Source organism: Doryrhamphus excisus, chromosome 9 (genome assembly GCF_030265055.1).
Source record: "Doryrhamphus excisus isolate RoL2022-K1 chromosome 9, RoL_Dexc_1.0, whole genome shotgun sequence".
NCBI lineage: Eukaryota > Metazoa > Chordata > Actinopteri > Syngnathiformes > Syngnathidae > Doryrhamphus > Doryrhamphus excisus.
In genome coordinates, this window is record NC_080474.1 from 19,664,512 (window position 1) to 19,688,159 (window position 23,648).

The window sequence follows — 23,648 nt, forward strand, 5'->3', positions numbered from 1 at the left end:
GGGCACATATAGACAAACAACCATTCACACTCACATTCATACCTATGGACAATTTGGAGTCGCTAATTAACCTAGCATGTTTTTCGGAATGTGGGAGGAAACCGGAGTACCCGGAGAAAACCCACGCATTTACTTCTGAGTGATACTAGGGATTGCTATGGTAGGCTGTGATGTGCTAACCATTCATTCATTTTCGATTCATTTTACCGCTTATCCTCACGAGGGTCGCAGGGGGTGCTGGAGCCTATCCCAGCTGTCTTTCGGGCGAGAGGCGGGGTACACCCTGGACTGGTGGCCAGCCTATCACAGTGCACATACAGACAAACAACCATTCACACTCACATTCATACCTATGGACAATTTGGAGTCGCTAATTAACCTAGCATGTTTTTTTGGAATGTGGGAGGAAACCGGAGTACCCGGAAAAAAACCCACGCATGCACGGTGAGAACATGCAAACTCCACACAGAGACGGCCGAGTGTGGAATCGAACGCGGGTCTCCTAGCTGTGTGCCCTGCATGCTAACCACTCCTCCACCGTGCAGCCACCAGAGCAATAATTGTTCAAATGAGTCGTTCTTTTTGTGTTGTAGGTCCAGAAAAAGGCAGAGAAGATGAATGAAGATCTTTTAAGTGAAACGAGTGAAAGCAAAGGCCTGTGGGACTCCCTTGCGAGGTGTGTATGCTATTCTTTTGTGCCCCCCTCCACCCCCCTCCACCCCAACTGTATATCCATGATCGGTGCTCCAATATGGTTTCAGGAGAACGTATTCATCCCCGGGATCCAGACTACATTATTACGCTGTAAGAGCTAGTCTTGCAAAAAATATGTGCTTCTGTAGGTATGTGTATGCTAGTATCTATGTATATATACGCTCGTGTGTGTGTTTTTTCTTCCCGCACACCCCTCCCCTCCCTGTGTGATACCCCGTCTCGTTACCTTAACCCTTGCCGTGTGAAGTGTTTTGCGGCACTTTTGAGAAAAAGGTAGGCAGTATCGCTGCCAAACCGTTTTAACACCCTCATCATATGTGTCATGGCTTTATTGTCGTGTTGTGTTTATCCGGCGCTTCCAGCTGCTGCGCTAATGTGTGTCGTGTGCAAAAGGTGATGTTTGCGTTGTTGTCAATGACGCCGTAGGTGTCAAGGCAAAGGATTTTGCACTTAAAAGTTTCAATGTCGGCGATTAGAGCATGATTTTATTCACATCATTTTTCCCATTTAAGTACCAGATATTAAATAGAGTACACTCTTGTACTGTATTGGATGTCATTAAAATGTCCAAGTGGGTGTCCTGTTAGGTCACGGCCACCATGCCATACTGTTTTTTTTTTTAAAAACCTGTATTTTATAAAATACCTTAAGCGTGGTCACGGTGGACTCGGAGTGTAGGGACAGAAGGAGGTTAATTCAGGTGAATAGCTTGTCTGATTAAGATGCTCGGTGGATACCTTCAACGGCGCAGGTTAGAGAGGTACTCTGGCCTCGGTGCAGACCGAAACCACGTTGATGGCATAACAAATGCTGGGTGTGCCGCCTTGCGGGAACATCTTAGAATCTCACCGGAAGGCGGTATTAGACCTGGAGGCTTTGTACACTTCTTTGACATGATGAATTATCCAAATAACATGTTTACATGTAAAAACATTATACTCTTTCAGGCAGGGGGTGGGCAAATGTTTTGACTTGCGGGCCGCATTGCTTTAACAAAATTTATTGGGGGGCCAGACTATATATTTTATACGTAACAGTCCACCTGGAAGTATTGGTAATGGTTTAATTTCATTTGAATATGAATCAGATTACAATTGAATGCATCACATAATCAGTTCACAGTTCCACATGTCCAAAAGGAGTAGGAAGAAGCAAAGCTTATTGAATCTGTAAAAGTGTGTGTTACACCCGCAAACGTAATAACTGCCCACAAACGTAATACAAATCTGCAGCTTTGAATGTAAAATTATTATTATTTATTAAAAATTATTTAAATTATTTGTACAAATTACTGTTCATGCTGTACATTGTTGTTCATATTTGATCATCTATTTATTCTCCACACTATTATTATTATTATTATTATTATTATTATTATTATTATTATTATTATTATTGTTATTATTATTATTATTATTATTATTATTATTATTATTATTTATTATTATGTGGGAGCCCGGCAACAACATTATGTAATAATTATGTAAAAATTATTACATTTTCTTTGTGGGCGTACATGTGCGTTTAGTTACAGTATATTATTGTATGTGTGATTTTGTGTGTATATGGAGAAGAAATAATCAAAAGAAATAATAAAATATAATAATAATAATAATTTTATTAAAACAATTGCAATATTACAATTATGTTATCTTTTTAATTTAAAATTAATTATAATTTAATAATTAGTTTTAGTGACCGTATATTATTGTATGTGTGATTTTGTGTGTATATGGAGAAGAAATAATCAAAAGAAATAATAAAATATAATAATAATAATAATAATAATTTTATTAAAACAATTGCAATATTACAATTATGTTATCTTTTTTATTTTAAAATTAATTATAATTTAATAATTAGTTTTAGTTACCGTATATTATTGTATGTGTGATTTTGTGTGTATATGGAGAAGAAATAATCAAAATAAATAATAAAATATAATAATAGTAATAATAATTTTATTAAAACAATTGCAATTATCACAATTATGTTATCTTTTTTAATTAAAAATAAATTATAATTTAATAATTAAAGATTCCTTTAATGTATTCAAATGATCCTCTTTGAATAATATTTTTTCCACAAAAAAAGAAAAAAATAATTATCTTGTTAAAATCCTCTATCCTTCCTCTACACCTTCTCCCTCAAGAAAAACAAACAACAACAACAACCACAAAAGATCATTATTTTGTTTCGTATTACATTTATGGGAAGTTATTACATTTACAAATGTTCACTTTCCCACATATATAATAATTTCCATTTTACAAATTCAGTATTACGTTTGCAGTAGGCAAATTTTATTACGTTTGTGGGAAACGTATTACATTTGCGGGATTATTACATTCAAAGCTGCACATTTGTATTACGTTTGTGGGCAGTTATTACGTTTGCGGGTGAAACAGTGTGTGTGTTGTGTCCCTTTTTTTTTTCAGGAACACTTTATTAAGAGCAGACCACATCAAATAACCAAATTGATAAAACAGCTACTTAAACCATCAAATGTTGGCTTTCAATGAAATACTTTGGAAAGAACGGGTGGGCCGGATGTGGCCCCCGGGCTGTAGTTTGCCCACCCATGCTTTCAGGGGTTGTTAAACTCAATCGCTTAGTGGACACTGCTAACCTTTTATTTGGTGAACGTAGCACACTTATACATAGACAGTGTATGATTTAACTATTACTATTAACAAATGCTTATAATGATGACTAATTGATTAGCATCAGCAGTATTCTAAAAGTATTCAAAAAGTGTTGGCGGATGTATTTTTGCATCCGTGATGACTTCATTTGTAATCGTAGTGTTGCTTGGAGGGATTTATTTTAAAGGACGAACGGAAGGTCAGTCATTGATCGAAAACTCTCGTAGGACTCGGTGAGGTGAGTCCTTGCATCAGCACCTGGTCTGACAGGGTGCCTACAAATAGGGCGTCCGATTTCCATGGATATAAATGTCTTTTTTTTTGTTGTCTTTTGCTTTCTGTTGTTAATATTTGGATTCATTTAGAACCTGAACTCCCAGGACAAAACATACCATTGTTATAACATCCTAAATAACATCCTAAATTTATAGTTAATGCTTCTATCTGGCTCCCCAGAGTTGGACTTTTCTTTTATAAATTTATGACCTGAACACATCGCAATGCCAATATCATATACGTACTGTACGTATCGCCAATGGCAAACAAACTCGTCAGTACAACGACACTTACAGTATATACAAAATAAACAGAAATGCAAAGAAAAACAATAAGTTTAAACAATTTGTAGCTCAAGTACAATTTGCTGCATTTAAGTACACTCATAAATCCCAGAAAATCCACTCAAAACATGTGACGTAGTGTCTTTGAACGCAGCTCTTTATTGCTCATAATAGCATAGTTAAAGTCCGATTCTAATATTTTGCTATGAAAGAAACCAGTGTTAGATGAATAGATTTTTTTGTGCCATATCTTGACTTAATTAATAATGAATTATTAATTATAAATTATTATAAATTATTATATTATAAATTATAAATGTAAAAAATTATAATTAAATTATATATTAAATTATATATTATTAATAATTATTAATAACTTCATTAATAATATTATAATAATAATAATATCCCACATTCCAAAAACATGCTAGGTTAATTAGCGACTCCAAATTGTCCATAGGTATGAATGTGAGTGTGAATGGTTGTTTGTCTATAGTATGTGCCCTGTGATTGGCTGGCATACCAGTCCAGGGTGTACCCCGCCTCTCGCCCGAGGACAGCTGGGATAGGCTCCAGCACCCCCCGCCACCCTCGAAAGGACAAGCGGTAGAAAATGAATTAATTAATGAATGTTGCCTCTGTTGCACGGGAGTCGAGTGGTTAGCGTGCAGGCCTCACAGCTACCCCGCCTCTCGCCCGAAGACAGCTGGGATAGGCTCCAGCACCCCCCGCGACCCTCGTGTTGAAAAGCGGTAAAAAATGAACGAATGAATGAATGAAAAATTTAGTGTAATGGAGCGCCGCACATTTTGCAAAACACTTACATTCTTATGTGAAAATGCGGGTGATTTGTACTCCCGAGGACTTTTCCTCGTTCCCAGGATTTTTTTTTTTTTACCTGAGCTGAGGTTATTGGATGCAGGGGGTAAATTGAATGGAAGGTTTTCAGTATGGAAGAGCAAATGCTACAAATAGGTTAGTCTTGCCTCGGATTGGAGTGATGCATTCAACTGTCTGAATCACTCCCTTGCACTTGCTTTGAGACGACTTAAAGAGACTCGCTATGTATGCTGCATCACTTCCCACTCACCAGCAAAGCGAGTTGTTGGACATTTTCCACTCTACCTAAACACAGACGAAGCAATCAATTAACGCACAATTTAAAACACGGACAAATTATGAATGTTGCATGGATCGTGTATTGATTACGTATTGATGCCATGACAGCTCCATAATATTCAGGTTACAGCAGCAACTACACGGAATCCAATCCTCGCTTTCAAATAATGTGGTTAGCCCTGCCTCTGGTGGTCCGACTATATCAGAGCCATGTTCACAAGTGACTTGGGGGTCCGGGGGACGGGGGGGACAGGATGAAGAGTGAGACTGACAGACAGATCAGTGTGAAGTCCACAGTAATGCGGTCGCTGCATCAGACTGTTAAGGTCAAGATCGAGCTTCGCCCTTTGGCTCAGATCTCAATTTACCGGTCGATGTAAGTCCCATTTTCACCTGAGGTCACATGGTAGTGACCAAAAGGACATACTTAAGGTATGGGTACGGTAAGATGGGTTTTTCTTTAAGTTTACCCTTAGTGGTAAGACCTTATGACACGGAAATGCTGCAAAATTTGTTGCATTTATTAACCGGTGCCTTTTACTGTATATCAGGGGTCTCAAACTCAATTTACTGGGGGGGCCACTGGAGCTAGGGTCTGGGTGAGACTGGGCCGCATCAGGTTTTCCCCCCAAAAAACAACACATTTATTAAAAACAGAAAAATATACAAACTTTTTCAGTGCTTTGGTTCCGATTTTCTACAATAAAACATTCTGATAAAACATTCCACTGTTCTCAAATATCTTAATTTTTTATTTTTCTGCACAAAATAAGATGAAAAATAAATAAACAAATCAAGAATAAAGAAAATCAATTAGTATTAAATAAATATAATAATAATTATAAAACTTTTAAAAAAAGTTTTTATTAAACTTTATAAAACTTAAGAAACCACATATAGTTGGTGGGTAGACAAATAATTTTTTTCAGATTAAAATTACCAAAGCATTATTAGAGCCCTGTAGACATGACAAAACACGACTATAGTCACATTTATACTCTTTTTATTTACAACATATTGCGCAACTGCAGGGTCTTGAGACACATGCTAACTCGCAAACTAGAGAGCTTGCGACCTAAACGGTAGCCTTCAAGTTATTTCCTTTAAACTTAAAAAAGCCAAAAACTTACCACTTCCACACGGATAGGGAGGATAACTATTAACAGTTATTTAACCTTTAACATGAACATTAATCAAACGTAATATTTTTTTCTGGGTACATGATACCATACAGCATCCATATCAAACTTGCGCGGGCCGCACTAACATTAAACTTTCATATCAAGGCGGGGGTCTCAAACTAGTGTCCTGCGGGCCACATTTCACAATATCTTGACTTTAAATTTTCTATTAATTTGGCGCACTTAATACATACAAATATATATATAATCCTGCCCTGTCATTGATGTTTTTTCAAAATAAAATACAGTAAAAATGACCATATTTCAGACATAGTGTGACATGGTGATTAATCATGATTAATTAATTTCAAAACCATGATTAATCTGATTTTAAAAATGTATAATTTGACAGCCGATGCTGGCATTCCAGTACAAAGAAAGCCCAATATGTAATATAATGTGGCATAACTACATATAATAATAATAATAATAATAATAATGGGCGGCACAGCGGTCGAGTGGTTAGCGCGCAGACCTCACAGCTAGGAGACCAGGGTTCAATTCCACCCTCGGCCATCTGTGTGGAGTTTGCATGTTCTCCCCGTGCATGCGTGGGTTTTCTCCGGGTACTCCGGTTTCCTCCCACATTCCAAAAACATGCTAGGTTAATTAGCCACTCCAAATTGTCCATAGGTATGAATGTGAGTGTGAATGGTTGTTTGTCTATATGTGCCCTGTGATTGGCTGGTGGCCACCAGTCCAGGGTGTACCCCGCCTCTCGCCCAAAGACAGCTGGGATAGGCTCCAGCACCCCCGCGACCCTCGTGAGGAAAAAGCGGTAGAAAATGAATGAATGAATGAATGAATGAATGAATGAATAATAATAATAATAATAATAATAATAATAATAATAATAATAATAATAATAATAATAATAATAATAATAATAATAATAATAATAATAATAATAATATAGAACCCCAATGGGCTTCAAAACAATGCAGCACAAAGATAGAGGATGTTTTTTGTTTTTTTTTTTTCTTCCATCGTTATTCCTAGCTTCATAAAATCACGAAGCAACTAGTGGCTTAGTTTTGATTCACCATCACTGTATGAAAGACATCCATCAAACTGGGTAAAAAAAAAAAAAAAAGATAAACGGTTGTCTGGTTTACAGCATCGCAGGAGGAGGCTCCAAGAAGAACGACGGAGAAAAGAAGAAGAAGGAGGATGTTCTAAACATATTTTCAGTCGCCTCCGGTCATCTGTACGAGCGCTTTCTGAGGTATAACATTTCACTCACTCATTTCTCACAGCCTCTCATCAGTTCCGCTGCAGGCTTCTGAAAGTCATGTTCTTTTCAGCCTTGATCCGACGAGTTCTCGCTCTCTTTTTTTTTTTTTTTTTTTTTTTAAATCATGTCTATTTCAGGATCATGATGCTGTCCGTCCTTCGCCATACCGAAACGCCTGTCAAGTTCTGGTTTCTCAAGAATTACCTCTCACCCTCGTTCAAGGTACTGTACTCGGGTAACACGTTCCTCTGTAAGATGTCTTCTGATTTCATCATTTGTTGACGCATCACCCGCCGAAAGTCCGAAAGTACCAAAGCGACTCTTAATGTATGTCATCGTCTACTAACAGACTAACAGAGAGGTCCACGGAACATGAAATAATTTACCTGGGGTTCTGTTGTTGAGGTGAGCTAATTGTCAAATTAAGCTAATTGACAAAAATAAAATAAATAAAAAAAAATTAAACTATATTAGGAAAGCAGGAAGTGAACAAATGTAACAGTTACTGATTGTAAAAGTACCAAATGGAGGGGTAGGATTTAATAAGCTTTGGTGCCAGTTGGTGCCAAAGATATTTGTGATTTGGCGCTGAATTAATGTTCGCTCGGCATGTTGCCGTTATTCGGCGCCACAGCGAGCCACTACGCGCCAATCACATAATCTTTGGCGTGAATTGGCACCAACTGGCCCAGTAGACTCCTAGCATCATTGGCTCGCGCCATTACATTCCAGTTGATTCCAATGGGCAGATTGTTTGTGACATTTGGTTCCACTTGGTGGACACTTGCATCAAGCAATCGGCACGACGAAGATTTTAAACATTTTGAAATTTTTTTGCCGCCAAATTAAATTTTTGGCGCCATTACGGGCCACCACGAGCCAGTTGGGAGGCAGTTTGAGCCACTGCACGCCACTAGGCACCTTATTGGTGACCGTAGGCACCACAGCAAATTGCATCGGTGCCAATTGGCACCAACTGGCGCCGGCCCAGTGTACTCCTAGCATCATTGGCTCGCGCCATTACATTCCAGTTGATTCCAATAGGCGGATTGTTTGTGACATTTGGTTCCACTTGGTGGACACTTCAGCACAATCTGCACGACTAAGATTTTAAACATTTTGAAATTTTTTTGCAGCCAAATTCAGTTTTTGCCGCCGTCACGGGCCACCACGAGCCAGTTGGGAGGCAGTTTGAGCCACTGCACGCCACTAGGCACCTTATTGGTGACAGTAGGCACCACAGCAAATTGCATCGGTGCCAATTGGCACCAACTGGCGCCGGCCCAGTGGACTCCTAGCATCATTGGCTCGCGCCATTACATTCCAGTTGATTCCAATAGGCGGATTGTTTGTGACATTTGGTTCCACTTGGTGGACACTTCGGCACAATCGGCACAACGAAGATTTTAAACATTTTGAAATTTTCTTGCCGCCAAATTCAATTTTTGGCGCCATTACGGGCCACCACGAGCCAGTTGGGAGGAAGTTTGAGCCACTGCACGCCACTAGGCACCTTATTGGTGACACTAGTCACCACAACAAATTGCATTGGTGCGAACTGGCATCAACTGGCGCCGGCCCAGTGTACTCCTAGCATCATTGGCTTGTGCCGTTACATTCCAGTTGATTCCAATAGGCGGATTGTTTGTGACATTTGGTTCCACTTGGTGGACACTTCGGCACAATCGGCACGACGAAGATTTTAAACATTTTGAAATTTTTTTGCCGCCAAATTGAATTTTTGGCGCCATTACGGGCCACCACGAGCCAGTTGGGAGGAAGTTTGAGCCACTGCACGCCACTAGGCACCTTATTGGTGACATCTATTTTTTTATTCCCCTCCAGGAGACCATCCCTCACATGGCGGAGTCGTACGGTTTTCAGTATGAACTGGTCCAGTACAAGTGGCCACGTTGGCTCCACCAGCAAACAGAGAAGCAGCGCATCATCTGGGGCTACAAGATCCTCTTCCTGGACGTTCTCTTCCCTTTGGCCGTGGACAAGATCATCTTTGTGGACGCCGACCAGGTACGACCGGAAGAACGGGAACCGTGAGATTTCCATCACTTCCTTATTTTCCTCACAGATAGTACGAGCTGATTTGAAGGAGCTGCGGGATCTGGACCTGGAGGGCTCGCCGTATGGATACACCCCTTTTTGTGACAGCCGCGAAGAAATGGACGGCTATCGATTTTGGAAAAGCGGCTATTGGGCGTCGCATCTGGGACACAGGAAGTACCACATCAGGTACGCTGTCATGAAGATGACATGTATTACTGTAGTAGTACTTGTCCAAACATGCGGCGGCGATGTGAATGATTTCCAGCTATATACGCGACAGCCGCCATTTTTATGAACGCATCATATCGCCTACTGAATGTGTCCATGTGGTTTTTTTATGAATGGACTCCCCGAGTCATCTTACAGTTTTTATGAAGTGCTTTTTTTATGGCCTACCAGGAGGAATATTTCTCACACCTTATGCCTCATGTCCTCTCTCGCTCCATATCTCCACTTACAGCGCCCTCTACGTGGTCGATTTGAAGAAGTTCCGCAAGATCGCTGCTGGGGACCGACTGCGAGGCCAGTACCAAGCTCTGAGCCAGGATCCTAACAGTTTATCAAACCTGGACCAGGTACGTGGAATATGGGAGTAATCAAACAAACAAACAACCATTCACACTCACATTCATACCTATGGACAATTTGGAGTCGCTAATTAACCTAGCATGTTTTTGGAATGTGGGAGGAATCCGGAGTACTCGGAGAAAACCCACGCATGCATGGGGAGAACATGTAAACTCCACACAGAGATGGCCGAGGGTGGAATTGAACTTGGGTCTCCTAGCTGTGAGGCCTGCGCGCTAACCACTCGATCACCGTGCAACCAAGTTCATACCATTCATTCATTTTCTACCGCTTATCCTCACGGGGGTCATAGGGGTGCTGGAGCCTACCCCAGCTGTGTTCTGGCGAGAGGCGGGGTACACCCTGGACTGGTCACCAGCCAATCACAGGGCACATATAGACAAACAACCATTCACACTCACATTCATACCTATGGACAATTTGAAGTCGCTAGTTAACCTAGCATGTTTTTGGAATGTGGGAGGAAACCGGAGTACTCGGAGAAAACCCACGCATGCACGGGGAGAACATGCAAACTCCACACAGAGATGGCTGAGGGTGGAATTGAACTCGGGTCTCCTAGCTGTGAGGCCTGCACGCTAACCACTCGACTCCCGTGCAACCGAGGCAACATTCATTCATTAATTTTCTACTGCTTGTCCTCTCGAGGGTCACAGGGATGCTGGAGCCTATCCCAGCTGTCTTCGGGCGAGAGGCGGGGTACAACCTGGACTGGTGGCCAGCCAATCACAGGGCACATATAGACAAACAACCATTCACACTCACATTCATACCTATGGACAATTTGGAGTCGCTAATTAACCTAGCATGTTTTTGGAATGTGGGAGGAAACCAGAGAACATGCAAACTCCACACAGAGATGGCCGAGGGTGGAATTGAACTCGGGTCTCCTAGCTGTGAGGCCTGCATGCTAACCACTCGACTACCGTGCAGCCAAGTTCATACCAATAATTCCAAAAAAGAAACATTTTTAATATATAAATATTCCCAAAATATGCCGTATGAACATAGTGTCATGTGACTACCCATGTTTCCATATGATGCTGTGTTCAGGACCTCCCCAACAACATGATCCACCAGGTGACCATCAAGTCTCTCCCTCAAGAGTGGCTGTGGTGCGAGACTTGGTGTGACGACGCCTCCAAAGTCTCAGCCAAGACCATCGACCTGGTAAATCCATCTTCAAACAGTAATACCGGATTTTCCGGACTATAAGTCGCACTTTTTTTTCATAGGTTGGCTGTTCCTGCCACTTATACTCCAGAGCGACTTATAAATGAAAAAACTGTTTATGTTCCATAACACATTTTCTGTTTATGTTTATTTTTTATGTAGCTGAATAAGCATTGTGTTAGCATATCTTACACATATTCAGCCTGTTCTCTATTCCTCTGTCTTCGGGCGAGAGGCGGGGTACGCCCCGGACTGGTGGCCAGCCAATCACAGGGCACATATAGACAAACAACCATTCACACTCACATTCAATTTGGAGTCGCTAATTAACCTAGCATGTTTTTGGAATGTGGGAGGAAACCGGAGTACCCGGAGAAAAACCCACGCATGCACGGGGAGAACATGCAAACTCCACACAGAGATGCCCCAGGAGGGAATCGAACTCGGGTCTCCTAGCTGCGAGGCCTGCATGCTAATCACTCGTCCATCGTGCCGCCCCATTTTCTAACACACAGGGCACATATAGACAAACAACCATTCACACTCACATTCATACCTGTGGACAATTTGGAGTCGCTAATTAACCTAGCATGTTTTTGGAATGTGGGAGGAACCGAACATAAACATTCCAAAAAAATGTAAATATTATTTAAGTCTTAATTGTTTATGCCTTATATGTATTATTTTCCGTTATGTTTACTATAAATGTGTGTAAAAGTGACTATAGGGGTGTTATTTCATGTCGAGAGGTCTCTAATAATGTTCATTCATTCATTCATTCATTTTCTACCGTTTTCCTCACAAGTGTCGTGGCGTGCTGGAGCCTATCCCAGCTGTCTTTGGCCGAGAGGCGGCGTCCACCCTGGACTGGTGGCCAGCCAATCACAGGCCACATATAGACAAACAACCATTCACACTCACATTCATACCTATGGACAATTTGGAGTCGCTAATTAACCTAGCATGTTTTTGGAATGTTGGAGGAACCGAACATAAACATTCCAAAAAAATTTAAATATTATTTAAGTCTTAATTGTTTATGCCTTATATGTATTATTTTCCGTTATGTTTACTATAAATGTGTGTAAAAGTGACTATAGGGGTGTTATTTCATGCCGAGAGGTCTCTAATAATGTTCATTCATTCATTCATTCATTTTCTACCGCTTTTCCTCACAAGGGGAATGGGGTGCTGGAGCCTATCCCAGCTGTCTTTGGCCGAGAGGCGGGGTACACCCTGGACTGGTGGCCAGCCAATCACAGGGCACATATAGACAAACAACCATTCACACTCACATTCATAGCTATGGACAATTTGGAGTTTTGCCAATACAAAACAATTATATTTGTGTGTGTGTGTAAATTCCATATTTTATGACCTGTGTGGCATTCAAGTTTGAAGTTCCAGGCGTGTTTTTTACGGCTTTTTAACAGCACCGCATTGACTACAGCGGGACTCTCCCTCCCAGCCATTAAAGTCCATGAGAAACAACTGCTGGGTCCTCCCTAATGGAATGAAAACATTAGCAGGCGAGCACCAGTCAGCTGCAATGTGACCCCACTTGCTAATTTAGACACAAGACATGAGCTCATGTTCTTTTAAGAACCAGAAAGAAAAAAAAAAAAAAATCAAATTAAGCTCAAATGGCTGCCTGAGACGATGGCGGAAAGAAGAAGAAGAAGAAGAAGAAGAAAGTCTTATGTTGTCTTCTTCTGCAGTGCAACAACCCCAAGACCAAAGAGCCCAAACTGATGGCGGCGGCCAGGATTGTGCCCGAGTGGGTGAGCTACGACAAGGAAATCAAACATCTGCTCAAGCGATTCCAAGAAGACGTGACGACGACGTCAAAGACAATGTCGTCGCAACAAAATAAAGGTACACTTTTCTGTATTCGCCCAAATACTGCGCTATGGAGAAGTGGTTTGGGCCACTCTTAGCATGCAACAACTGCAATCAAATGTTTGTGGAAAAATGTCGGCCCCACTCATCTTTGCAGAATTGTTGTCATTCTGTCACAGTGGAGGTTTTTTTTTAAGGTTTTTAAGACCGAGATCAGGACTTTGACTAAGCCGCTCCAAAGTCCGGCCCACTCAGAAGTGGACTTCCTGTTGTGTTTAGGATCATCGTTAAGCTGCAGAACCCAAGTTTCATCTTGACGTCACCATCAGAAAAACATGGTTCCACTTCTCACAAGAAGTGTTCCTGGTCTCGAAACAGCAAAACAGTCCCGGACCGTCACACTACCTCCACCGTATTTTACTGTTTTCTTTAATACAGCGTTACTTTTACACAAAATGGGATACACAACTTCTTAAAATGTTCAACTTTTGTCTCATCACACCACAGAATATTTTCCCGGAGGTTTTTCGTTACCAGCAAAATGTTTTCTAGCAAAATTGACACCAGTTTTAATATCGTTTTTTTTTGTTCAGAAGTTGTTGTGGGGTCTTTTGTGACCTCCTGAATGAGTCATAACTGCACTTGGGAAGGTTCACCACTGTTCTATATTTTTGTCATTTGTGGTTCCCCAGTCACAAAGTTTTAAAAAAAGAAATTGTTTTATAACCTGTTCTGGACTGATTAATCTCTGATCAATTAATCTCTTAATTAATCTTTTGTTATGTTTTAATAGGCTGGACAGTCACTTTAAACTGTGTTTAACAAAAAAAAACTCATTTTGTGTTTAGTTGTGTTGTCATTGACTGATATTTAAATTAGTTGGAGGGGTGTAATTAGGGTTGTCTTATATTCGGGTCAATTTAATATTTGTCGTTTTTGTCGTAACGCACTCATGTCTCTTCCTTGATAGGACACAAGCGTGATGAACTTTAACAAACGTGGGAAGCTTGAAGACACACCGACCGATGCCTCAAGTGTTCGTTGCCAAGAGACACCTCCAAAGCACAAAGAATGTGATCAGGTTCATGTTAGCATCGTTATGCTAATTCTTTTATGATGTTGTGATTTTTGTAAACTCGACTGCAAAACTCCAAAAGCTGGAGAAGAACAAGCAGGATCCGTCGGCAATTAAATCCATCCGTGAGTCTACTAGACAGTCAAGCCTGAAGAACGCCGAGAACCACATGCCCGCTATGAAGGTTTGCCAACACTGCACCACCGTGCCATTTGCCACTGGCTCAAACACTTAGCAAGCAGTATTAGGGCCAGACGTATTATAAAATTGAATATACTGTAATCATAATTTGGACGAGGGAACGTCGTAATGAAACAATCTGACACCAGCAGCAGCTATAAGTTTTTTTTTCTCACAATAGTACTTTATTCTTGTAAAAGTCCTTATTTTGTAAAAAAAAAAAAAAAATTGTAAAATTCCCTTTTGTAAAATAAAAAAAAAATTTGATGTTTTTTTTTTTAAGAAAAATATTTTTGAAAAGTAATTTTTTTCAATAAAAAAATCTTCACTTTTTTCCACTACAAAAATGATATTTTCAAAGTACTTTTTACATTTTTGCTTAACTTTTTTCACTAGAAAAAGTTGGAGGTTTTTCTTCATGGAAAATGAATTATTTAAAGTATTTTAAAGTATTAAAATTCACTTCAAAATTTTAAGGATATATTTTTTACTTCACGGAAAATTAATTAAGTTTTTTTAAAGTTTTTAAATTTAAAGTCTTTTTCTAGAAAAATTTCCTTTTTTTCCAAAGTAATTTTCAATTTTAAAAAAAATCTTGCTTCACTTTTTTCACTTCAATGTTTTAAGAATTTTTTTTTTTTTCACAGAAATTTTTGGAAAAATTCTGTTTCATGAAAATAAAAGGTAACTTTTTTTTTTTGCTTTACTTTTTCCACTAGAAAATGTTTAGGAGGTTTTTCTTCATGGAAAATGAATTTAAAGTATTTTTCTTTTTTCAAAGTAATTTTCAATTTTAAAAAATGTTGCTTCACTTTTTTCACTTCAACGTTTTAAGAAAATATTTTTTTTCACAGAAATTTTAGAAAAAAATTCAGTTTCATGAAAATAAATGAAATTTTTTTTTTGCTTTACTTTTTCCACTAGAAAATGTTTAGGAGGTTTTTCTTCATGGAAAATGAATTTAAAGTATTTCTTTTTTCAGACAAGTAATTTTCAATTTAAAAAAAATGTTGCTTCACTTTTTTCACTTCAAAATTTTAAGGATATATTTTTTACTTCACGGAAAATTAATTAAACGTTTTTTTTTTTTTTTTAGGAAAAGTTCTGTTTCGGGAAATCATTTTGTAAAATTCCCTGAGTCCGAGCTAAAAGCTATTGTTTATACAAATGGCTGCAAATGTAGCCAAATGATTCATTTTGTAGGTGACTGTTTAAAGCGGACACTCATCTCAAATGATGACTGGTTAATGTATAAACGAATGGTCATCTTTGTGTTATGATACCTTTGGATAATCATTTGTCAGCCTTTTGTCATCATGCTCTCAATGAAATGAATGAAAAACTTAAAAGTCGTTGCTGCTCAACCAAAGAGTCTTAATTGTGTTTCTCTATTAAAGTACGGAAGGATGAAAATGGCTTCAGCGCTTCTTGGTTTGAGGGTCATTGAAGGGAAGATAATATCACATAAATAGATTTATTTACAGATCAAACACATTCCCTTCATATAAAAATAGCGTTGTACCGACGTACAAAAAGATTTTCCTGAATGGATGTGTATCATAAAGCAAATAATACATACTTTTTTGGAAGGAAGCCATTGTTCCTGGTGCTTTTAAAAAAGCGTCTTTGTTTTGCATAGCAACAAACCGTCCCTCCGAATGGATGATTTCACATGTAAAGAAAATAGTTTTTATTACGGTCAGTAAGGCCAAGCGGTCTCTCCTTGAAATGGAGAGGAAATCGTCGTTTTGGGTTCTTCAGTTGAAGTTGAATTTGAAGTTGAAAGGTCCTGATCCGAACGGGTTAAAGCCCTGGAAGTTGTGGAAGTCTCCGTGGAAATGATGGCCGCCGCGGTGACCCTGCTGGCTCTCTGGGTCCATGGGGTCTTCGCCGTGGTCATACTTGTTTCTCATCTCTGGAAGACATGCAAACAAGGTTGGATTAGTTAGCAACAAACTTTTGTTCACTTTGTTGATGGTCATGAGGAGGCACCGCTCCTAATTGTTGTAGAAATTATACATAATTAGATTATTTGACAATAATAGCCAATTTACTATCAAGTACAGGATGTACCAAACATTAAAAGTTAAAAATATTACGTTTTTCAATTAAAAAAAAAAATTAAAAAATTTGCTTCATTTTTTTTTTCAATAAAAATTTTTTTTGATTTTTTTTTAAGGAAAATATTTTTGAAAAGTAATTTTTTCAATTAAAAAAAATTATTCACTTTTTTCCCACTACAAAAAAGATATTTTCAAAGTACTTTTTACATTTTTATTTTTTTGCTTAACTTTTTTCACTAGAAAAAGTTTGAGGTTTTTCTTCATGGAAAATGAATTTAAAGTATTTTTCTAGAAAATTTTCCTTTTTTTCCAAAGTAACTTTCAAATTAAAAAAAATGTTGCTTCACTTTTTTCACTTCGTTTTAAAAAAATGTTTTTTTTCACAGAAATTTTAGAAAAAGTTCTGTTTCACAAAAATAAAAGGTAACTTTTTTTTTTGTTTCTTTACTTTTTCCACTAGAAAATGTTTAGGAGTTTTCGTCATGGAAAATGATTTTAAAGTATTTTTCTTTTTTTAAAGTAATTTTCAATTTAAAAAAATGTTGCTTCACTTTTTTCACTTCAACATTTTAAGAAAATATTTTTTTTTTTCACAGAAATTTTTGAAAAAATTCTGCTTCATGAAAATAAAAGGTAACTTCTTTTTTTTTGCTTTACTTTTTCCACTACAAAATGTTTAGGAGGTTTTTCTTCATGGAAAATGAATTTAAAGTATTTTTTTTTCAAAGTAATTTTCAATTTTAAAAAATGTTGCTTCACTTTTTTTTACTTCAAAATTTTAAGGATATATTTTTTACTTCAAGGAAAATTAATTAACATTTTTTTTTAGGAAAAGTTCTGTTTCGTGAAAATAAAAAAGGTAAGAGAAGGTAGAGAGAGAGAAAAGGGAAAACGCTAATTTTGCAATAAACCACAAATTTACCGATGATTAATATCTAAAATATCCATCAGTCCGTACCCGGATCAGTGAGCACTTCCTTGGCCTGAGCAATGTCTATGAACTTCTTCTCGGCTCTCTTCTTCTCTTCCGGATCGTGGAAGTTGTCCGGGTGCCACTGTTGAGCCAATTTCCTGTAGGCTTTGATGATCTCCTTCTTCTGGGCGGTCCTGTGAGCGTGACCACCAACGATGTCATCATGCTTACGACAGCTAACAGACGTCAGAAACCTGCTCGTTCCTACCTCTTCACTCCAAGGATTTTATAATAATCTCTCTTCTGAGACTGTTTGAGGAGCCGCTGAGCTTTCTCCAGACCTTCTTTGATCTGACGGTCGTTCTCGCTGTGTTTGGACGCCGTTTCGTAATCTTTGATGGCTGCAAAGACACAAACAGAAGTGGCGTGGATTCATCATACGGTCGTTTGCACGTGTCGCCGAGCGCTTTATCTTCTGTTATCCAATCAGCAGCTTCAAAGACGACAGCGACCAATCAGAAGACATTCAAGTGGTGTTATGGTCCGTTTTTTTTTTTGTATATCATAAGTACTTTTTATACAGTAACTTGCTGACAGTACAATACTTACCAAGTTTGAAACAAATATATAAACGCCAAAAATAAGTTTAAGTGTGTTTTTTAAAGTTGGTGTAAAAATAATTGAATACATATTTATATACTGTTTTTGACTTTTATATTTTTACATTGTATTTAAAGCCTCTGGCTCAAATATTTTTTAATAATTAGATTTTTTTTAAATCATATTGTATGTATTTTAGTATTCCAAACTCCTCCAGTTCAAGAGAGAGAGATATGATTGACAATTGATTTTTTTTAGACTTTAGTTAAGGTGTATTTTAAAATCAACAAAACACTCGAGTACTGTGCGTTAAAAATATTTAAAATCATAAATAATAAAATTAAATAAATTTCAAAAATAAAAATATTACTTATTTCTATTATTTCTTTGATGCAAAAAAATATTACTACTGCTACTATTATAATTGTTATACACATTTATATACTGTTTTTAACTTTTATATTTTTACATTGTATTTAAAACCTCTGGCTCAAGGAATTATGGTGAAAAATATTTTTTAATAATTTGATTTTTTTATCATATTGTATGTATTTTAGTATTCCAAACTCAATGAGATATGATTGACAATTTTTTTTTAGACTTTAGTTAAGGTGTATTTGTACTGTGCGTTAAAAATATTTAAATAATAAATAAAAAAATATTAAATATTTTTTTAAATTACTTATTTCTATTACTTCTTTGATGCAAAAAATATTACTACTACTACTGCTACTATTATCATTATTATACACATTTTAGCCATGAAAGAAGCCCACACTGGGCACACACTATGTTGCAGCCGCTCCAGGCTCTAAGTGTGTGTGTGTGTGTGTGTGTGTGTTGCAGGAGTAGCCAGTGAGATGCACTAAAAAAGGTAAAAGGCACTTTTGCACGCTGGTGTGGTTCACAGTGTACTGTGACAATGGATGTTGGAGGGCGGTACGGTATTAGTGTATTCCGTGTTTTAAAAAAGTATGTGAGAATTAAGTATTTTTAATATATATTTTACAATACTAATGAATGTTGGAATGATACTAGTGGAAAAAGTCTACACAATTCTACATGCTGCCGTAGCGCTTGTGAAAGATGGGTGGACCTACAACGCCCCCTTGTGGTACTTTCTTGTAATGACACCCTTATGGAGCAGCGGGTGCAATGTGCAGATAAATCTGGACTATGACTGCTGAGTGATATTACATACATTTAAAAAGGTGTTACAATAATGTGATATACATATATATATATATATACACAATTGCAGCATATCATACACTGTCATCACTAAAGAAGAATTTCAATATGATAGAACGCTTACCGTCCTCATACTGTTCTTCCTGGATGTAGGCCTCAGCCCTGTCCTTTAGCACGTTCACGTTGTGCGGGTCAGACTGGAGGACTCTGCTACACTCGGAGATAGCTCTGGCAGCCTGCTGGCCCTGCAGGAGTAAAAACACGTCGTCTTATAGCCGTAATGTTTGCATGTATGGGTTTGTTTATGCAGCGGGAAGTGGGGGGGGGGGGGGGGGGGGGGGGGGGGGGGGCACTCACGTGTGTCAATGCATGGCAGATGCGCTGCTTGGCCAGGTTGGAAAAATGCGGCACGTTGGGCTCGGTCGCCATCACCGCCTCGTATTTACTCACCGCATCCTCGTACCTGAAAGAAAACACAAAGTATGGAGGTGTTGGTAGGAGCTGGAGGACCAAGCAGACGTTCTTCAGGAGATGATGCAATGCTTATTATATATATTATTATAGATATACATCCCACGCAAACACACACCTCTGCTCTTGAATGAGTTCCTCTGCAGACTGGATCTGTTTGTTGAGTTTCTTGACTTGCTTGTAGTGACTGTAGCACTGCTTGTGGTCAGGGTCCAGCTTGAGACACTCGCGTACCTCACTGCACGTTAGAGGAAACAGGAAGTGTTACGTATTGATAACGGAAATGTTACATAGTTCAATACGACATACACTTTTATTCCGGACAAGACTGAGGACAGCAAGAAAAGAGTGTTTTTCAAAATAAAGCAAAAATAAATAAACTGAAAAATCTGCTGCAATATTAGAATGGAAAAAAATTAGAATAAATTAAAAATATTTAGAGAAAAATGGTGGAATGAAAAATGAAAAATAAATTACATAATTTTCGTAGCAAAAAATTTAAATATTAAAGACAATTTTTTACAAGTCGTAAATTATGAAAAACAAACATTAATGATTAGTTACAACAATTAAGTCATAATTATGAGAAGGAAATTTACAAGATGAAAGTTGAAATCATCGGAAAAAACAGCTGAAATTTTACTTCAATAAAGTCAAAACATAAAGAGAAAAAAAGCAAAAATAAATAAACTAAAAAATCTGCTGCAATATTAGAATGGAATAAAATTAGAATAAATTAAAAAATATTAAGAGAAAAATGGTGGAATTTAACAAGAATGAAAAATGAAAAAAAAATTACAGAATTTTCGTAGCAAAAAATGTAAATATTAAAGACAATTTTTTACAAGTCGTAAATTATGAAAAACAAACATTAATGATTAGTTACAACAATTAAGTCATAATTATTAGAAGGAAATTTACAAGATGAAAGTTGAAATCATCAGAAAAAACAGCTGAAGTTTTACTTCAATAAAGTCAAAACATAAAGAGAAAAAAAGCAAAAATAAATAAACTGAAAAATCTGCTGCAATATTAGAATGGAATAAAATTAGAATAAATTAAAAAATATTAAGAGAAAAATGGTGGAACCTAACAAGAATGAAAAATGAAAAAAAAATTACAGAATTTTCGTAGCAAAAAATTTAAATATTAAAGACAATTTTTTACAAGTCGTAAATTATGAAAAACAAACATTAATGATTAGTTACAACAATAAAGTCATAATCATGAGAAGGAAATTTACAAGATGAAAGTTGAAATCATCAGAAAAAACAGCTGAAATTTTACTTCAATAAAGTCAAAACATAAAGAGAAAAAAAAGTTACTTTACTTTAAAAAGTTATTTTACAAAAATTGTTTTAGTACCAAGTGTTTTTTTTTTTATTGTAATATGAGAAACAAAACACAATAGGTGTTGGAGAAATGTTATATTATTATGGGAATAAAGTCAATATTAAAAGGAAGAAAATGTATATTGATTAAGAGGAAAAAAAATAGCCAAGTTTCATACTCGTCATTGGAACCATGATTTTTTGAACCGTGGAAAAGGTCCAGCGGTCTGTAGTCTTACTTGAGGGACATCTCGTGGTCTCCCAGTTGGTAGTAGATTGTGCTGAGTTGGTAGAAGGCCTGCGTGTTGTCGTTCTTCAACTTGGACGCCGCTTTGAGGTCGCTGATGGCCTTGCCCATTTCGCCCATCTGAATTAAACACTCGGCTCGCATCTCACGTGAGGCCACGTCCCAAACACAAATCTGTGAAAGTAAAAGTAAAAGTCACCACGACATTTAGGCTTCTTCAATCTGAGTGCTTGGAGGATTGCAGAGGCGAGATCTCTTACTTCGATGATGGTGTCGAGCTGGGCTGCGGCCCCCGAGTAGTCCTTGCTGTCGTACCTGCTCTTTGCCTGAGCCACCAGTTGATGGAGTTCAACTGATTTTGTCAGCTGATCCTGGGCCTCCGACGCCTCTTTGCCACTGGGGTGGGCCTTCAGCTAAAATATGATATGCGTTAACTCAATGTGAACATGCAAACTCCACACAGAGACGCCCAATATAGATTTGAACCCAAGTCTTCCTGACTGCGTGGCCAACATGCTAACCACTCGGTCACCGGTTCATGTGGCATATTCCACTCACCACATTCCGGAAGTCACTTTCTGCTTCGTCCAGTTTCCCTTGCTTCAGTAGAAGGTTTCCTCTCTGGAGCCGTGCCTGTTAACAAAAGACCATCCAATTTGTTTCTATGCGAAGATGATCATTACATTTTATTTAAAATGAAATTGTACATTTAATATTAATATTGGGACACCTGTGCTCATGTAGAATCATGCATGACATCACGCAAAACCCCTTCAGTAACGGAAATTTTAGATGATTTTGACTTATTGAATATTGAGTTCTTTGGCTATATAAACATGGAACCTATCAAAAAAAAAAAATCTTTTTCCGTTCTTTAGTAATCAGCAGTAGAACATAGGGAAGTTTCAGGAAAATATCAGTTCCTGACTACAAAAGGGACAAAAACACAATGTTCAATTTTGGAACTAAACTGTGTGCACACATAATAAATTTACTTACAATGTGTACGTTTTCTGCACGCTACACTCCTCCTACCCTCTCGCACGTATAAATACATCTTTGGGATTGGGCATTCTGGATTATAAAAACATATAAATACATATTTGGTATTGAACCCCCCAACTGGGCAAGGAAAAACTCAAGGAAAACCAAAAATGAAACCCTGAGAACCACTTCCATGATGACAAGCCTGTAATGGATATCGAGTGGGCAACATAGTCATAGGCTGGAGCCTATCCTAGCTGTCTTTGTGCGAGAGGCGGAGTACACCCTGGACTGGTGGCCAGCCAATCACAGGGCACATATAGACAAACAACCATTCACACTCACATTCATACCTATGGACAATTTGCCGTCTGGGCAAACATATGTCACATTATAAATATATACAAAGTAAATTCTAATAACTTAAATTAGCGTTAACTATCAGGGACGACTTTCTCATCACCGAAAGTGGGGAGTAAGTCAACTTTGATGCACTACACTGCTGACAGGCTTTAAAATTGTAGTTTTCACGGTATTTAATTAGATAATATTGCGTGGTTGTAAAGTGTAAACTCACAGACGTGAAGTCAGGTTTGAGTTCTATGACTCTGGTCAAATCTGGTAGAGCTGATTTGGACTTCCCCATGGCTAAGTAGACTGTGGCTCTCCTGTAGTAGGCCAAGTAGTTTTTGGGATCTCCATCTGACAGGTATAGGTTAATAACAGTATTTAATTTAGCTTTTTTTATATACAAATAGTACATTGAAACGCCCATTGACTTACCCACAACGGCATGAAAATGAGAGAGAGCATCAGCTAGTTGTCCGGCTGCAAGCAGCTTCTTGCCCATCTCCATGTGATTGTCCACGCCGGCCTCCCTTCCACAGTTGACTCCTGGCAAAACAGGCACTTTCAGCATTCCTGTCTTTGTCACCGACATGACAGACAGCACCATTTTGAGGCTGTTACGCAGGCTAAAAATACACAGGGGCGCGAAAAAAAAAAGTGCTAGCTTACATGCTAATGTAGTGACATGTCAGGCTACACTGACGTTAGCACAGTTATCGATTTAGCTAACTTTAGCTATCCTTTTTTTCACTCAAAGGAATATACTTATTAGATAGCGAAAAGCAGCAATGTTTTAAAAAACAACTTAGCTATCACCACGCCTTCTGGCTTACCTTCGTAACGCATATCAATCAAAACAAGAACATATGGCACATAGGTTAGGATTTTCCGAGCGACATGCTCCATGGAAACCATGGTTAAATCCCACAGGGGTCGCTTTCGGTGCGAAAGCTTAAAAATAAAGAAAGTTGTTCTGAAAGTGTTGTTAATCTCCACAGTCCCATGTGTTGACAGCAAAAGGGAAGCAGCCGCTCTTCCAAGGCAGCCAGTCACACACAGCTCAGGGCAACCGGTCGTGGGGCACGCTGATTGGCTGCCGGTCGTGAGGGAGCCACGCCCATTCGTGACTGT

The 23,648-nt window shown here is 38.1% G+C and overlaps 2 protein-coding genes across 4 annotated transcripts in view; one reads left to right on the forward strand and one right to left on the reverse strand.

Moving 5' to 3' along the window:
- uggt2 (UDP-glucose glycoprotein glucosyltransferase 2) overlaps positions 1–14,993 on the forward strand; it is a 54,555-nt gene extending 39,562 nt beyond the window's left edge. The window contains exons 31-39 of one of the 3 annotated variants that reach the window (XM_058082382.1): positions 594–676; positions 7,337–7,444; positions 7,591–7,675; positions 9,299–9,481; positions 9,540–9,700; positions 9,975–10,089; positions 11,156–11,272; positions 12,994–13,150; positions 14,085–14,992. In XM_058082382.1, coding sequence (XP_057938365.1) covers positions 594–676; positions 7,337–7,444; positions 7,591–7,675; positions 9,299–9,481; positions 9,540–9,700; positions 9,975–10,089; positions 11,156–11,272; positions 12,994–13,150; positions 14,085–14,107 — 1,032 coding nt within the window. In that variant the 3' untranslated portion in view covers positions 14,108–14,992. Of the gene's footprint in view, positions 1–593; positions 677–761; positions 1,237–7,336; positions 7,445–7,590; positions 7,676–9,298; positions 9,482–9,539; positions 9,701–9,974; positions 10,090–11,155; positions 11,273–12,993; positions 13,151–14,084 lie in introns of those variants that run through there. The other 2 variants (XM_058082383.1, XM_058082384.1) reach the window with 2 other exon arrangements.
- An 836-nt stretch (positions 14,994–15,829) lies between these two features.
- dnajc3a (DnaJ (Hsp40) homolog, subfamily C, member 3a) lies at positions 15,830–23,607 on the reverse strand. The gene is made up of 12 exons (XM_058082385.1): positions 23,351–23,607; positions 22,953–23,063; positions 22,747–22,871; positions 21,744–21,818; positions 21,446–21,598; positions 21,178–21,359; positions 19,726–19,845; positions 19,494–19,599; positions 19,261–19,381; positions 17,614–17,746; positions 17,391–17,539; positions 15,830–16,284 (listed from the first exon to the last, which is right to left on the reverse strand). The coding sequence occupies exons 1-12, from the start codon at positions 23,430–23,432 to the stop codon at positions 16,127–16,129; spliced, it is 1,515 nt and encodes a 504-aa protein (XP_057938368.1). The 5' UTR covers positions 23,433–23,607; the 3' UTR covers positions 15,830–16,126.
- Between the last annotated feature and the right edge of the window lie 41 nt (positions 23,608–23,648).

What these genes read in the sequence shown, in the direction of transcription:
- dnajc3a (XM_058082385.1), bottom strand. Translation starts at nt 23,432, where the DNA reads ATGGTTTCCATGGAGCATGTCGCTCGGAAAATCCTAACCTATGTGCCA. An exon ending in AAAGTGACTTCCGGAATGTG is followed by an intron (nt 21,599 to 21,743) that starts GTGAGTGGAATA and finishes ATCATATTTTAG; the next exon opens with CTGAAGGCCCACCCCAGTGG. An exon ending in GGAAGAACAGTATGAGGACG is followed by an intron (nt 17,747 to 19,260) that starts GTAAGCGTTCTA and finishes GTGTCTTTGCAG; the next exon opens with CCATCAAAGATTACGAAACG.